The sequence below is a fragment of the Pyrus communis genome, chromosome 1, assembly GCF_963583255.1.
Source record: "Pyrus communis chromosome 1, drPyrComm1.1, whole genome shotgun sequence".
In the NCBI taxonomy this organism is placed as follows: domain Eukaryota; kingdom Viridiplantae; phylum Streptophyta; class Magnoliopsida; order Rosales; family Rosaceae; genus Pyrus; species Pyrus communis.
Window position 1 is genome coordinate 22,560,160 of NC_084803.1, and position 18,044 is coordinate 22,578,203.

The 18,044-nt window shown below is 39.0% G+C and overlaps 1 protein-coding gene across 1 annotated transcript; it reads left to right on the top strand.

The window, feature by feature from the left end:
• Positions 1–203: 203 nt before the first annotated feature.
• LOC137728583 (L-type lectin-domain containing receptor kinase IX.1-like) lies at positions 204–2,276 on the top strand. Its single transcript, XM_068467329.1, has one exon. It carries the CDS (start codon positions 204–206, stop codon positions 2,274–2,276), a length of 2,073 nt encoding a protein of 690 aa, XP_068323430.1.
• Positions 2,277–18,044: the final 15,768 nt, after the last annotated feature.

An 18,044-nucleotide genomic window follows, 5' to 3' on the forward strand; every position in this document is an offset into this window, starting at 1 on the left:
AATGTTCTTCAATAATTTGTGTGATATATTATTTGAGGAAAAAGAGCTGAGAAGAGTATCATTTTGATGGAATTGACTTGGTTGATTGAAAAACAAGTCTTGAATCAGGACAAGCATATAGTTGAACTCAGCCTAGGCCTCTCCGACTAAATAAGCATGCCTCCCCCTTCTTGCTTTTCTTTCTGAATGCAGACCCTTGAACAATGGCTCTCTTCAAACAAATTTCACACCTCCAAACACAAACTTTTCCCTATCTTGTCTTCCACTTCTTTCTCTTACTCTTACTACTCGGAAATGTCAACTCGTTCTCCTTCAACATCTCCAGTTTTGATACAAACACAAAGGATATCACCTACCAAGGTGATGCTTTCCCATCAAGAGGAGTCATTCAGCTGACAAAGAATCAAGTTGATGGTCCGCTAACTGAAAGCGCTGGTCGCGCCTCGTTTGCTCAACCAGTGCATCTTTATGATGCCAGCACGGGGAGGCTCACCGACTTCACAACCCATTTCACCTTTGTCATGAAAGCCTTGGATGATACACGCTATGGTGATGGCATCTCTTTCTTCCTTGCACCACTGGATTCAAAAATCCCGGAAAATTCAACAGGGGGCTACCTTGGTCTATTTAGCTCCAATTCCAACTTCAACTCAACCAAGAATCAAATTGTTGCCGTGGAGTTTGACAGTTTTAAAAACAGTTGGGATCCAAGTCCTGATCATGTAGGAATCAATGTCAACTCCGTTGTTTCAGTAGCCAACATTTCGTGGAAAACTACCATGAAAAATGGATCAGTAGCAAATGCATGGGTAAGTTATAACTCCACCTCCCAAAATTTAAGTGTTTTTCTAACATATTCTAAGAATCCAGAGTTCAGCGCTGGAGATTGTAGTGTTTCGTACATAATTGATCTGAGGAAGGTGTTGCCAGAGCTGGTAAGTGTCGGTTTCTCTGCTGCCACGGGTGAATGGGTGGAAATACACAACATTCTGTCTTGGTCATTTAGTTCAACCCTGGAGATCAGTAGTAATAATGAAGCAGAAAGAAAAATAAGAATTGGGGTTGGTTTAGGGGCGGGTTTCAGTTTTTTGAGTTGTGGATTAGGTCTCTTTTGGTTCATCTCTTGGAGAAAAAGGGCTAAGAAGATAAATGAGGCATATGATATATCTATGGATGATGAATTTGACAAGGGAACTGGGCCGCGGAGGTTCACTTACCGTGAATTAAATCGCGCAACAAACAACTTCGCTGAGGGAGGCAAGCTTGGAGAGGGAGGATTTGGAGGAGTCTACAAGGGTTTGCTAACTGAGTCAAACACAGAAGTGGCTGTGAAGAGAGTATCTAGAGGATCAAAGCAAGGGAAAAAGGAGTACATAGCGGAAGTGAGGATCATCAGTCGGTTGAGGCACAGAAACTTGGTGCAGCTCATCGGTTGGTGTCATGAACAAGGTGAGTTCCTTCTGGTCTATGAAATTATGCCGAATGGAAGCCTTGATTCCCATCTGTTTGGGATGAAGCTCCATCTAGCTTGGACAGTAAGGCACAAAATAGCCCTTGGCTTAGCATCGGCAATTCTGTATCTTCACGAGGAGTGGGAACAATGTGTTGTGCATAGAGATATAAAGTCAAGCAATGTGATGTTGGATTCCAATTTCAATGCCAAGCTTGGAGATTTTGGGCTTGCAAGGCTTGTAGACCATGGCTTGGGGTCACAAACAACTGTATTAGCAGGCACCATGGGGTATTTAGCCCCAGAATGTGTGACAGATGGAAGGGCTAGTAAAGAATCCGATGTCTACAGTTTTGGGGTAGTTGCCCTAGAAATTAGCTGTGGAAGAAGGCCCGTCGAAGCAAAGGCAGAACCAAGCAGGGTAAGGCTGGTGGAGTGGGTTTGGGATTTGTATGGAAAAGACCAAATACTTGAAGCTGTTGATGAAAGATTGAATAAGGAATTTGATGAGCAGCAAATTGAGTGCTTGATGACAGTAGGGTTATGGTGTTGCCATCCTGATCCTACCGTTAGGCCTTCTATTAGGCAAGTGATTAATGTTCTCAATTTCGAAGCCCCCATGCCAAGCCTGCCTTCGAAGTTGCCAGTGCCAATGTACTTTGCACCTGCATTGAGTATGTGTAGGTTCTCCTATACGTCTAACCTCACCGGATCATCAGTAAAAGATCGAACTCAGTGTTCGTGTAGCAGTTGCACTACCTATAATTCATCACAGTCAGCCGGCTCTTCGAAAGCTCTACTGAATTCGCGCACAACCGCTGTGTAGCGATGTGCCTCTATTTCTCTTTTTTTTTTTCTTTTTACTTTTTGTTTGATTTCTTTGTTGTCCATGGTTAAGAGCAGGAATTCTTGTGTTTTCTATTGTTTTCGTTTATAGACAGAGTTGGCTTACTTAAATATTTGGTAAGTTATTTTTATGTTGTTAATTAAATAAAGTTGTACGAACGGCTGATTGTCACATCCCGGCCCGGGGCGGATCACTTCCCGGGCCCGCTCCACCACCATAGCACGATATTGTCCGCTTTGGGCCCCGACCACGTCCTCACGGTTTTGTTTTTGGGAACTCACGAGCAACTTCCCAGTGGGTCACCCATCATGGGATTGCTCAAGTCCCCTTCTCGCTTAACTTTGGAGTTCCTACGGAACCCAAAGCCAGTGAGCTCCCAAAAGGCCTCGTGCTAGGTAGGGATGGAAATATACATATAAGGATCACTCCCCTGGGCGATGTGGGATGTCACACTGATCATATAGTTTAGATCAATTTGAGCTTTGAACTTGTATTAATATATCACGTAATTTATGATAATTTTCTACTGAGTTATTTTTCACTATGTTATGGAGATCTTTCTTGAGAGTATAACAAGAACTACGTTCTACTAATATACTTGTCCTTTCTGGACTAAAAATAAGCTAATATTTTTTTTCCCAGGATAGTGGTGTAATCGTGTCGCGCAAGTCCTTCATATTTGAAGCATCTCGTGTTTTTTCTGATTTGCTTAAGCACTGCGTGTTATTTGGTGTAATGCGAGATTGGAATATTGTCCGATTAATAGTTTTGCTTTTTGGATTACAATACTCTAAACTATTCTAATTCATGAATAAAAGAAAATCAAACTTAAGTGTAATTAAGGAGCAACGAACACTATCTTGACCTATTCACCTGATCATATATGCTTGAATTTAATAGAATATGGTCGAAGCATTGTAAACCATCACCCAACTTTATTGCCCTGGTCCAGTTTCCAGACAAAGTCCTCATGTTGTTTCAATCGAACCATTCGCTCTGTTCCTTCCTTTGCCTTGATTCTATCAGAAACATTCTAAAATATTGCCAAATGTTGCATTAATTTAAGCTGGCATCATTTGCAATAGGAGCTCAACCTTGGTGGTCAAATTATACAAACTATATATATTTTATATTTTTGGTAATTTAATTTGGACCACCACCATGAAGCATTGTTGTACTAACACTTGTAACTCTCCAGATTATAACTGAATTAAATCCCAGTGTGAGATATCTTGGTGGGTAACATTGTTTGACGACTTTGGCCTGCAGATGTTTGAATTTCGACTTTGGCCTGCAGATTTGTCGATTCCATATGACCGCTGTAGAATGTCCAAAGACAGCATATGTGACTTACAAGTTTGTTCTCCTTTCGTTGGATGGAACAAAAAGAGCGCGCAAAATTAATGGCCTAATCCTTTGGAGCGTAGTGAGTAATGCCTAGATAGCAAAAAATTACCACGAAAAATTGAACCCAAGCAACTTTATCATCAAATTCTGAAAGTGCATTATCGTTTGATCATTTTCCATCCCAAGTTGATGTTCCAAGAGTAGTCTGATATCCTTTCTCTGCATCTGTCCCGGTTGGAGAAACATTAAAATCTAGCACACTCATATCAGATTGGCATTTGTAGTCTGCAACAGCGGCAAATAATCCACTCTAAGGAAAGAACTTGCAAAAGCAAACCAAAATGGTTGAATCGAGCTTTGAATATCAACAAATTTAAGGCAGTGTCAGTATAGCTAATGGTATTATATAGACTGACAGACACATCAAGATAGTGATACAAAGTTGAAAATTTGATCAAAGGGTCTGTGAGGAAATCCAGTCATGAGCCGTTAAAATGCTTATAAGACGATGAGTGGTAGCACTCTCCAACCAAGATTCTAGGCATACGAGATAACAACATATAGGCATTAATTGACATTTGTATGGTACAGTGATCCAAAAATCAAACTCTTTCCCCCATAACCACGTACGCTAGATACAATGTTTTAAAAGACGAAGGCGTGAGCTCGTTTGATGGATAGTCCCGTCTAGGCGAAAGGTTTGAGGGCGTGAGATGAAGCCTCACGAGACTTAATTTTTATAGTATATATATTTTATATTATATATATGTGTATATTATAATACTTTGTAAAACAAATATTCATTGTCATTCAAAAGTGCACAAATTATAAACAAGTACAACTCACATGACCAAGTTTAATCAAGCAATCAAATTAATCAATTTTCAAGCATCTACTTCTAAATGCCTATATATATATATATATATATATATCTATTAATTAATGAAACCTTCTATTAATTAATGAAACCCTATTAGTCTTCTATGACACAAAAAAATGATGGGCGATAATGTAATTTCACAGGTCCAAATTTTACTGTTTTTTATTGAACCCTCACCTACAAGTGATGTTAAAATACCTCTAATATTTATATAAAATAAATAAATAAATAAAAAACCAAAAACAAAAGCCTCTCTCTCTCTCTCTCTCTCTCTCCTTCTCTCCTTCTCATTTTCTAAAAAAATGTGTTCGTACACACAAAGTGTGTAGGCAGGTGCTAGTATATAAGGAAAAAAAAGAGAAATAAGGATAAATATAAAGACTTAAAAAAAGAATAATATAACATTAAAAAATATAATAAAAAGATGTTTTTTCTACCGGCCAATCATAAGCATATTTAGGGAAAAACAAAAAAAAAAGAGTTATTTAATATGTATCTTGGATATGAGGAAATAAATATTAAAAGCAAAAGTGAAAAGTAAGGAGATGGCGGGTAATAAATGTCAATAACTGAAGATAGTGGGGTAATAAATATTAACAAAGTGGGGCAGTTAAAGCTTTAAAGACAAAAGCTAAAAATTAAAAAACAAACTCATCCTAAAAAACCCTAGCCGTTGTCTTCATCTCCTTGGTTGGTTTCTTGGTATGCAACTCAAAAACAACCCTACAACTAAAAGAAATCCATATTTCCGCAACCTAAAAATGAAAAAGGGACACCCAATTGATGCCTCAGGCGCCTAGTCGCGCCTCGACGAGCCTAGGCTAGTATTCGCCCACTCCCACAACACAAAGATCAAAATGGTGAAGCCCCGCCTCCAAGGCCGCCTAGGTGCGCCCCGAGGCGAGTTTTTTAAAACACTGGCTAGATGTAAACTCTTTCCCCATAACTAGCATTATTTGAAGGTCTGTTATCAATCGCTTTTATAGGAATAACAACAAACTCACATTTCCAAAACAATGTAATGAAAGCAATAATCATTGAAACAATATGCTTTAATCCACTTGTGTGAGTAAGCTAAACAACTTGCCATGCAACTATTGCCTCAGCAACAGGTCAATTACAGCTGCAATATGGTTGTGGTATTTAGTTACCCTGGGAAAGTCCCAACTCTTGTTTGTTAGAACTGTTAAATTCCAATTCAGCAGTCTAGCGAAAATACTTACCAGTGGATTTATATCCAATACCTTAAGTAATTCACCATGTAGAGAAGCATCAGGAATGAAATCTGACATCATATTATCAAATAGTTGAAGAGCAGAGAGAGAGAGAGAGTAGTTATAATCGAGTCGCTAACTACCTGAAAAAGTGATGTGGTTGAGATCTTTTGGCAATGACCATAAATAGTAGAAATAAATTCAGCGAGCTAAAACATTACATCCAAAGTTGAATGTGGAATTTCGTGCAATATATTGAGCGACAATATCTTGGAGTATCATTGAAGATTGTTTCCTTTCCTTAATTATGGGAATAGATTGATCCGTGTAATTCATGTATAGTTGACTTGCTAGAATAGCCTCATGTATATTGTATAAATCTTATGCTCCTTGTAAAGAAAAGGTTGCATGAAATAAAACTATCTTCAATATTTTCCTCTCACGGCCTAAACCCTAGGAACTGTGAAACCCTAGCAGGTCTATATTTTAACATGGTATCAGAGCACCATTTTTGGTGACTCTGAATACCCCCCCCCCCCAACACTTCCGCACCACAACAAACAACATCGTCATCATGAGTGATTCATGAACCAACACAAAATCATTAGAGATGGCTACTGATCTCTCAAACCCATTCTTAATACACCCCTTTGATCAACCTGGGAACATCTTGGTCTCCAAAACTCTTCAAGGAGACAACTACAACACATGGAGTCGTGCTATGCGCATCAGTCTAAGTGCTAAGAATAAGCTAGGCTTGGTCGATGAAACTATTGACCCAGCTGCTGAAACAGATAAACAATTTGCATTGTGGAAACGATGCAATGACATGGCAAAAAGGTGATCCCTCCTAACAAGAAGAAACCTGCGGCCAACCAAATAAAGGCTGGCAATGAAGTCTCCAAAGTCACTAATCAGCACCACCATGGAACCAGTAGTGACGGGCCCAAATTCACTGCTGAAGAGTACAATCAAATCATGGCCATGCTCAAGAAAAGCAACCTTGATGGTAATTCCCAACACTTTGCAAACACCACAGATACATTTACACCTCTGTCTAATACGTCAGGAGCCTTACCACAGAAAACCCTATATTGGATCATTGATAGTGGGGCAGCGGATCATATATCTCCTTCACCTCACTTGCTTGGCAAGAAATCTATGTTTGATTATGTACAAATGCCGAATAGGGGAAAAGCCACTATAGAGTCTGTTGGTTCTGTCCAAGCCACTCCTCTTATTAAACTTGATGATGTGTTACATGTTCCAAATTTTCAAGTTTATTTATTATCCGTTAGCAAACTCACTGAGTCTCTACAATGCATAGTGATTTTCTTTCCCACCTTTTGTGTGATACAGGACATGGATACGAGGAGGATGATTGGCTTGGGCAAGCGATATAATGGGCTCTATTACTTGTCGTCCAAACAAAATCCTCACCTTGCTCATAATGTCAACCGTCATTCAAATCTTTGGCACCGATGCTTAGGACATCCCTCCACCGGTCCCTTACAACTTTTGACCAAGCAAGTTCCAACTATTATGTTTGATTCTAGTCATTCGTGTGACATTTGTCCTCTTGCTAAACAAACTCGTTTATCTTTTCCATCAAGTTTTATTTCATCTTAAGCACCTTTTGATTTAATACATTGTGATATTTGGGGACCTCATCGAGTTAATTCCCATTCGGGGGCTCGATATTTTTTGACCATTGTTGATGATTATTCACGTTTTACTTGGATTCATCCTATGCATTTAAAATTTGAAACACAAGGGTTGTTATGTTCCTTCATTGCTTGGGTTCAAACACAATTTAACTGTATGATCAAGACGATTAAGGCAGATAACGGGGCTGAATTCATTTCTTTATGATCTTTTTTTGATAGCAAGGGTATTGTGTTTCACACTTCTTGTCCTTCTACTCCCCAACAAAATGGGGTCGTTGAAAGAAAACATTGCCATCTTTTAAATGTTGGGAGAGCACTTCGATTTCAAGCCAATTTACCTTTATCTTTTTGGGGGGAAAGTGTTCAAACAACGTGTTATTTAATCAATCGCTTACCCACATCACTCATTCACCACAAAACTCCCTTCGAGCTTTTACATTGTACACTTCCAGATTTTACTCACTTGCATGTGTTTAGTTGCTTATGCTATGCCACGAATCTCACTTCCACACACAAATTTGATCAACGTGCTCGGAAATACATTTTTGTTGGCTATCTTTTTGGTCAAAACGAGTACCGTGTTTATGACCTCACTACCCACAAATTCTCTACTTCCCGTGATGTGGTCTTTCATGAGGACACCTTTCCTTTTATTTCCCAGCCACTGGATCACCACCCTGATAGTGTTGTCCTACCTCTACCCCTTGATCCTACCATTAACCCATCCTTATCACCTCATCCTCTCGACACTAGTATTCCACCTACACCTACCCCTACTATAGATCCACCTGCCCCTACCACAAACCCCACCACCCTACCACCACTCGACACAAGACCTTCCCTCGACACCACACCTTCCCAGGACACCCTCATCACCGCGCCTACTTCTTCTCCCCTTCCCCTTGCCACTCGCCACTCCAACCGTCCTCCTAAACCATCTGTGTGACTTCAGGGCTACCATTTATATCATGTACAATCTCTTGCTCCCAGTGCCACCTCCTCTTCCATGTCAGGTACACGTTACCCTTTATCTTAATTATGTTTCTTATGCTCATCTTTCTTCTTCACACCGTTTTTTTGCTTGTGCCCTTTCTACCATTGTCGAACCTACTACTTTCGAGTAGGTTAATAGTGATCCTCAATGGCAAGCTGCCATGCAATCCGAACTCCTGGCTTTGGAACAAAATCATACTTGGACTCTCATTCGCCTTTCTCTCGGTCATCGAGCCATTGGTTGTAAGTCGGTCTATAAGGTCAAGTATCATTCAGATGGGTCTGTCGAGCATTATAAAGCTCGCCTTGTTACCAAGGGCTTTACACAACATGAAGGTATCGATTACAAAGAGACATTCGCCCCCGTTGCCAAACTCACTACCGTTCGTTGTCTTTTGGCCGTGGCTTCTGTTTGTCATTGGTCTCTCCGCCAAATGGATATTCAAAATGCCTTCCTCCATAGAGACCTTGGGGAAGAAGTCCATATGCAGTTGCCTCCCGGTCTTCGTCGGTAGGGGGAACATAATTTATGCCGACTCAACAAGTCGCTTTACGGGCTCAAACAAGCATCTCGAAGCTGCTTTCACAAATTTTCCACTGCCATACACCGAGCCAGATATCAACAATCCAAGGCTAATTATTCCTTGTTCACCAAGGTACGTGATCACTCATTCACAACTATACTAATCTACGTCGATGACATGATTATCACAGGCAACGATGAAGAAGCCATTTGTGATCTCAAATAGTTTCTTCACACTCATTTTCGAATCAAGGACCTTGGACCATTAAAATATTTTCTCGGCGTAGAAGTGGCTCGGTCTTCTCAAGGTATTTCTATCTCTCAACGGAAATACACGCTTGATATTCTTAATGAAGCCGGCTTACTTGGTGCCAAACTTGCAAAATTTCCCATGGAAGAAAACTTGAAGTTATCTCCAACGGAGGGGCAAGTTCTTCATGATGCCTCGAAGTATAGGAGGCTTGTTGGTAAACTCATTTACCTCACGATCACTAGGCCACAAATTTCATATGCAGTTCATGTACTCAGCCAATACATGCAACAACCAAGAAAACCACATTTAGATGCAGTTCATCGTCTCTTGCGATACTTAAAAGGGGCACCTAGACAAGGACTTCTATTTCCTTCAAAAGGGGACTTAATCTTGGCTGGATATTGTGATGCTGATTGGGCTCGGTGTTCAATTACAATGAGATCCGTCACGAGTTATTGCATATTCCTTGGAGGTGCATTGGTGTCTTGGAAGACTAAGAAACAAATGACCGTTTCTCGGTCTTTAGCAGAAGCAGAGTATTGTGCCATGGCTTTTGCAACATGTGAGCTTACATGGATGAAATATTTGTTGGCTGACTTACAAGTTGATCATCGCGTGCCAGCAAAACTACATTGTGACAATCAAGCAGCCTTACATATAGCAGCCAATCCCGTGTTCCACGAGCGTACCAAGCATATAGAGATCGATTGCCATGTTGTTCGTGAGCATATTCAATCAGGGGTTATCACAAAAACTTACGTTCATACTGGAACACAGTTAGCCGATATATTCACCAAGCCGCTTGGACAAGGGGTGTTTCAATCATTACTTGGCAAGATGGGTGTGATTGACGTTCACACTCCACCTTGAGGGGGAGTATTGAGCGACAATATCTTGGAGTATCATTGAAGATTGTTTCCATTCCTTAATTATAGGAACAGATTGATCCGTGTAATTCATGTATGGTTGACTTCCTAGAATAGCCTCATGTATATTGTATAAATCTTGTGCTCCTTGTAAAGAAAAGGTTGTATGAAATAAAAATATCTTCAATATTTTCCTCTCATGGCCTAAACCCTAGGAACTGCCCTAGGAAGGAACTGCGAAACCCTAGCAGGTCTATATTTTAACACAATGAGTAACATTGTCACTAAAAAATTCAAAAGATTGGGAAGTAGGATACCACATGGATAAATATCAAGTAAAAACCATGAACGCTGCATTTTATCAAACAACTCACCCCGCAACTTTCTCCACATTAGTGCCACCCTGATCAAATATTGGTAAGGACAACATTTTCATAACATCTTTTTTGAAGCACAAAGTTTAAATAATTGGGGAAGCTTAAAATGGCCGAACCCGAAATCAGACTTGCCATTTCCTTTTGCTTTCTTGAAAGAATAGTAGTTTGATGTTTGGCATTTCTTGAAAGAAGATCAAAAGCTTGAAACGTTTGGCCCCTACCTTTAACGCGGATTCCCCTATTTGGCATTTCATCAAACAATTAAGATGCATTCATGCTTGCAGTGTATCTAGCATTGAAAGTGATTTTTAAGCTCTGATTCATAAGGTTTATTGACCTTACGAACTTGCAGCAACTCTATAACCCTCTGCCAAAGGCCCAAGTCAAGATATTTGGAAATGGAAATCGATTGGATTGTTGATTGCTGCGTCGCAATGACCGGACATTGCGATTGTGGGAGACTCATCGACACTCGCTCAGCACGCTTCTCCTCCATCATGGATTGTTGATTTCAGCCATGCGGGACAGAAACTCAACTTGTCCTAAGGAAATCGTTGCCATCGTGTTTTGAACAACTCAAAACTTAGCCGCCCAATGATTCGGTCGGGACTCAATTTTGGCCTCCACCGCGGTGGTGGTAAGTTTGTAACAACCGTCTGCAGAGGTGTCCCAGTGGAACCAACCCGGCTCTTAATACCAAATGATGAAGCCATTTCGTAATAAAAGAAGAAAGGAAAATGCAAGAAATTAAACAACAATATTCTGTTAGTGTTTGTATTCTAATTAATCAATCAGGCTATACAATGCTCCATATGCACGCACAAACCCCTCACGTCGATCTACATAATCCCCTCATGTAGTACTCCGTTAAGAAAAAGAGATTTGACGTCTAGTTGATATAACTTCCAACATTTCTTAGTTGCAAGTACAATCAAATTTCTTATTGTGTCTAACCTTGCAACACGTGCAAAGGTCTCACTAAAATCAATTCTAGCCTTTTGAGAGTAACCTTTAACTACTAGTCTTGCTTGTACTTTTGTATTGTGTCGTTCAAGTTCAATTTTGTCTTGAAAACCCATTTGACACCAATAATAGATTTATACTAGAAAACCGTGCCTGCATGTTGTTGAAGGAATGAAAATTAAACTATAGAACATGTTCTAAAAATATAAATGGATAGAAATGCAGACTAACACTCATAACATAAAGATAATAAAGACTGCATACAAAATGTAGTCATTATTTTTTACAGGCCAGTGTCTAGATTTATACGATTTATACAAAAAAACATTAGGAAACATTCTGTCATTTGATGGACAAAAATGTTTAGTCTGATATTTCCCCCTGGTAGCTATGCTAGGTCTTGATCAACATCAGTAGTTGTAGATGAAAGATTTGAAAACATCAGATTGCTCATGTACACTAAAAATAGAGGAATTGATGTTAGGATGGCCTATTCACACGTAATAAAATATGGAGAAGCACTATTCTTGTTTTAACAAAAGACGATACCACTGTTTTGTACAGCAGCAAAAGTTTATTCCTTCCGACAGTGACTGCAAATAAAAGAATGTGTAGAGGGAGAAAAAAAAAGATGCAAATGCTAACTGAGATGAAATAAAGTGTATATATAAATATGTTTACATCAGATAAAATATGGGAATAAAGCAAAGTTACCTAGTTTTTCTTTTGTAGTGTTCGTTTTCGCGCTAGTTGGAGAAGATTTTTTTTTTTTTCAACAACTTGATCGGAACCTCGTCAAAATCATGCACATCTGTTTAAGCGATTTCTCTGCCTCACTGTGCCAAACATATTAAAGAGATTGGAAAAATAAATTAAGATCAAATTGAAAATAATTTGAGATCGAGAAAAAAATGTTGTTATGCAGAATATAACCTTTTTTTTTCCAGCTCCTGTAAAAAGGGCTCTCTTGATTGAATCTCTTTTTCTCTTTTGCGATTCTCCAGTTGTTTTAGGCGGTGTAGTGGACGATGAAACTGTTGTGGAAGACACTGTAATTTCTTTGCTCATAGACTGTGGAGTTGCTTGTTGGATCATGGTGTCCTCAGAAACATTGTAGATGAGAAAATCATTTGAATTCATCAAATTTCATCGGCTTCCAAATTGGAGATGAAAAATTTTCCTTTGGCCTATAAGTTTGAAAAACTCGCTTGGCAATTGCTTTTAATATGCTGATCTTGGATTGAAAACCAAATCATTGCACGTGGTGCCAAAGGCCTTTTCATATGATTTGCTAATAATGAGAGCATTGATTTCATTCGTTTCATCTTCAAAGACCAAGAACACTTTGTACCTTCATTCAACCAGAAAAAAACATTGGTGACAAAGGATAAACGGCCTAATAAGTTGAAAACTGTGTTCTAATAGGTTTTTCTATGTTATGGTTTAATTTTAATACTAATCATAACTAGTACAAAAAACACTTTGTGCGACGTAGGTCCTTCGTCGTGCAAAGTCAAAAAACCGTCACGCAAACAGTAGCGCAACGAACCTTCGTCACGCGCCAACCGTTGCGCTAAGGCAGTGACAAAAAGGTTTGTGTGATGAAGAAGTAACCTACTTTGCACAAAGAGACTTTGCGCGATCACACAAAGTGGCTTTGCACGGTGTACGGGTGAGTCACGCAAACCCCCTTTTTTATTTTTTAGTCAAAATTTTTTTTTTTAAATTTTTGATAAATATTGTAATTAAATTCTAAACAATAATTAATTAATCAAGCAAAAGTACCTAATTATAAAATATATGAAAATGTACATACAAGATGTCCGAACAAAAAAGAAAAAACTATAAGTAATCTTCTAGGTTTGATACATCAGGCTACTGGGTATCGGCAGAGCGAGGTGGCTCTAAGGTCAAAGGTGGAGCAGGATGAAGTGCTGGTAGCGAGATTTGGAGGCTGACCATCTGTATGGCTTGTATAGGGTCTCTCATTGTCCTGTCATAGTTCCTCATCTCCTTGCCCTGGGCCCTTATCTGCGCCTTCATTTGCTCGCCCTGGGCCCTTATCTGCGCCCTCATCTGCTCGCCCTAGGCCCTCGTCTGTTCTTCCTGGACCGCAAGCTAACCCCTTAGGGTTGTCACTACCTCCTTCAATGCATCAACCTCTGCTGTGTTTAATCTAGAAGAAGAGGCACCCGTCTCACGAACCCGTGCTTTCTCCATACATTAAACAACCTTGCCATGACAACGACCGAAGTTCTAATCCAGGACATCAGTCATGATCTGAAAACCTACATCCTTGGGTACCGTGATGTCCTCGATCGGGGTCTTCGAGGGAAGCTACAATGTTGCTTCTTAGAAAACAGCAGTGCTCTTTTCCACCATAGCAGCCTGTAATAATAAAGAAAAAACATATAATGTTTAATAACAAAATATAAATAATATTTGAATGATTCATACATATAAGAATAATAATAATTACATATACTTACATGAAGCTGCTCAGTGATCTCATTACCAGGTCGAACGTAAACGTCCTTGAACATGTCAATCTCTAGGAACTTAGAACCCTCCTAAAGAAAAAAAGTTAAGAAAATTTTATTAATCAATAATAATAACTAAATTGTATAAAATTTCAAAGTTAATATACTTTTACCTGACGTCGTGCCTCAAGCCTATGAAAAGGGCATCGAACTGGAATGGTCGAGAAGTTTCTTTGATTCTTGAGCTTTCTTGCCAGCAACAGATTTCTTCTGTTAAACACACAATATACATGTTAGTGCTACTATTTGAAATAAATTAATAAAAAAAGCTTAAAAATAAGTAAAACAATAATAAATTATTATTAAAAAATTATGTACATACCACAAAATTTGGGTCCGTAAAATGTTTGCAGAGCCACTCCCAATCCTCCGGCCGGTCCTACAACTCACTTGGAACATGTAGGCGAGCAATCTTCAGATCATCCCATCACTTAAAATACGTGTGAAAATTGTTCTTCCATTGTTTGTACCGGGTTGCTAAGGTCTCCTCTAAGTAGGCGATGGTCTCGAGGGATATGTCCTGAAGATCATAAATGACCTACGAATATGAAAAACAATAAAATAATAGTAAGAAATTTAATAATATTAAGATAATATATTTTGGTTTTTAATATTTGTAAACAAAATTAAAAAAATGATAAAGGCTAAAAATTAATGTACTAACCGACAACTTGTCTCGCACTAGTTTCTTCGTCTTCTCGGGAATTTCTGCCCAAGACTCCAACTGAAAAGAACAATTATTTTTTACTAACAACACCACAGCTACTAGAGATGTTGCTATGTTGTTGTGAGGTAGGCACTCCACGATGTCGTGGGTCATACGCAATCTTCATCTTGGAGGCGAAATCACGTACGTTCTATGCCTGCTTCAACATTCGACTAGGCCCCCTGGTGTTTCTTTTTAGCTGGCCAAAAATACTTAAATGGTGAAATCCCTAAGCTTAAATTTGTACAAAAATTTTGACACAACCTCCTCTAATAGTATAACATTTCCCAAAACCTTAAAACAGTAAAATAACAATAATTCACAACACGCAACACATTTTTACAATCTAACAAATTTTTACCATCATAAAAATATTAGTTTTAAAATGAAAAGAAAAAAAATACAACGTAGTGAGAATTAGAAAAAACTACCTAGCTAGGAGGCCTCACCCTCGACTTTGGATGCCAAGGAAGTGTGATCAGAAGGCTTCCGCTCGCGGCGGTGCCGGTGAGGTCTTCGTGCACTAAGCGGCTGAACCAACACTAATGCCGTCGATGAGACGGACACCTAGGACGCCGCAGAAGTAGCCTCAGTAAGGGATGTAGGCTCCTCAATCAATGGAGCACTCACGACTAGAGTAGTAGATGGTGATAATGCAGGAGGTGCATTGGTCACACTCCGACGACGAGTGATCAATTGCGACATCTATACACTTTTTGAACCATAAAAATATAACATTAGAAACTAATCCTTTCTTGCATTTGAAAGTAGAAGAAAAAAGCAAAGAAAACTAAACAAATAAATCATGTGTGAAAAAAGCAAAGAAAAATGAACAAACATTAACTGAAGATTAAAAAGTGTAATGAATCCAAGGCAGCATGATTGATTAAAAAGAGTCAAACCTAAACCAAGAGACCTATCCTAATCTGTCAAACCCCAAACCCAACTTTCTATAATTTGATCTCCCAGGCTTAGTGTGTTTAATCACAACAATTACTAATCGAAGGCAGCACGATGGACTGTTTGTTTTTACTGCGTATATTCGATCTCCCAGGCTTAGTGTGTTTAATCACAACAATTACTAATCAAAGGCAGCACAATGGACTGTTTTTTTTTTTACTGCGTATAATTCGATCTCCCAGGCTTAGTGGGTTTAATCACAACAATTACCAATCGAAACAACTAAAGAAAACAAATTACCAAATCCATAATCCGTTGCAAACAGAGCCAGTCAAAGTTGGTACCTCTACTTATCAAGAACTCAATTCTATGTACACATGCAGATCGACTTAAGACAATATTAGATCAGTATCCAATGCTTAATTCACATCCAAATATCCAATTTCCTTAAACAAAAAAGATATACGATTTAAGCAAATAACCTGCAGACAAGATTCACTTTAATCAAAATCCACATCCGATTACTGGTTTTCTTATCAAAATTCAAGCATCAGCATATGACTTGAAGAAACAAACAGAAACCAACACGACAAAGAAAACCGATCCTTTCTTGCATTTGAAACTAGAAGAAAAAAGCAAAGAAAACTAAACAAATAAACCTGGCCTTGTTTGCTTTGGAATTTTGGGAAAAACAAAAAGTACACACTTAACTGATGACTTCAATTAAGACAGCGAAGAAGACAACCTGAAAGCAAATTGAACAATTCTTTTGCATAAAACAAATGAAAAAGAAAATGTGAAGTCAATTAAAAAAATTGAGAGATAAAGTAATCAAAACCAATATATAGCACATGCCAGATACATGGTTTGCAAGAAAATGCACTATGTATAAATAGTAAAACATTACCATTTTAAGAATCCCACAGAACCCCCAACCAACTCAACTCTGCATTCAAATAACACATCTATCTTTTTCTTTGGGCACATTAATATATCATCTTTTACATGGTCTTTTAAAGTGGTGATTAAAGATCAGTAAACTTCAATTGCAAGAGCATTAAGTTGAGCAGATGTGGACCTGAACAGAGGAGTAGTAGTTTCGTATAAATTACCCAATAATCCAACTCAATCAAAGATGTTGAGGCATTTCCTCAAACAGGTTAGGGACAACAATTCAGCACAGACAAGTCCATGGAGGATTATGTAAATGACCATACGAGTACGTATCCAGAACACAGAAAAATACTCAAAAACACGTAAAATGCACATGAAAGCATATAATTATTTAATTACTACTTATGAAGTTTAGCAGTTGAAAGCAAAAACCAACACAAATCATACATCCTAGGCGTTATTCTTGAAGAAACTGATTGGTTTGAGATAAGTGAGAGAATATGCTGAGGAGGGAGACCCCTGATTGGATCGGAGGCAAACGCCTAGGAAAAGATCGCTTAGATTTAAGAAAGATTCGCTTGGATTTATCCATGGTGTCACATCCCGGACCCGCTCCACCACCGTAGCACAATATTGTCCGCTTTGGGTCCCGACCACACCCTCACGGTTTTGTTTCTGGGAACTCACACGAGAACTTCCCAATGGGTCACCCATCATGGGATTCCTCTAGCCTCCTTCTCGCTTAACTTTGGAGTTCCTATGGAACTTGAAGCCAGTGAGGTCCTAAAAGGCCTCGTGCTAGGTAGGGATGGGAATGTACATTTAAGGATCACTCCCTGGGCGATGTGGGATGTTACAATCCACCCCCTTAGAGGCCCGACGTCCTCGTCGACACACATGCTACAAGGGTTAGGCTCTGATACTAAACTGTCACATCCCGGCCCGGGCGGGACCACTTCCTGAGCCCGCTCCACCACCGTAGCACGATATTGTCTGCTTTGGGCCCCGACCACGCCCTCACGGTTTTGTTTCTGGGAACTCACACAAGAACTTCCCTATGGGTCACCCATCATGGGATTGCTCTAGCCCCCTTCTCGCTTAACTTCGGAGTTCCTACGGAACCCGACGCCAGTGAGCTCCCAAAATGCCTCGTGCTAGGTAGGGATGGGAATATACATTTAAGGATCACTCCCCTGAGTGATGTGGGATGTTACACATGGTTTGTTTATTCCTTATCCTGAAAATCCCAATCCTATTTCTTAATTCTACATCATCTTTGATTTGATCGAAATAGGATTTGGTTTGTTTATATTTAAATAAATTACAAAATAAATTAAAAATAAATTTTATATATATATATATTGTTATATATAATATGTAATTTTTCATCTTCCTTGGAAGACTTACACACGAGCGATCGGTTTGATCTATTTCATTATCTCCCCATGAATCGTATGTTTGTAACAACAGGGACATAATTTTCTCAATTCCAATCGACCAGGCGTATTGTGTTGATTCTTTTGAGTAATATATCTGGAAATGCCCATTGATTCCTTATTAACACGATTTTGAACACAACTGGTACATTCCAAAATAACCGTTAGTCAAACATATTTACCCTTAG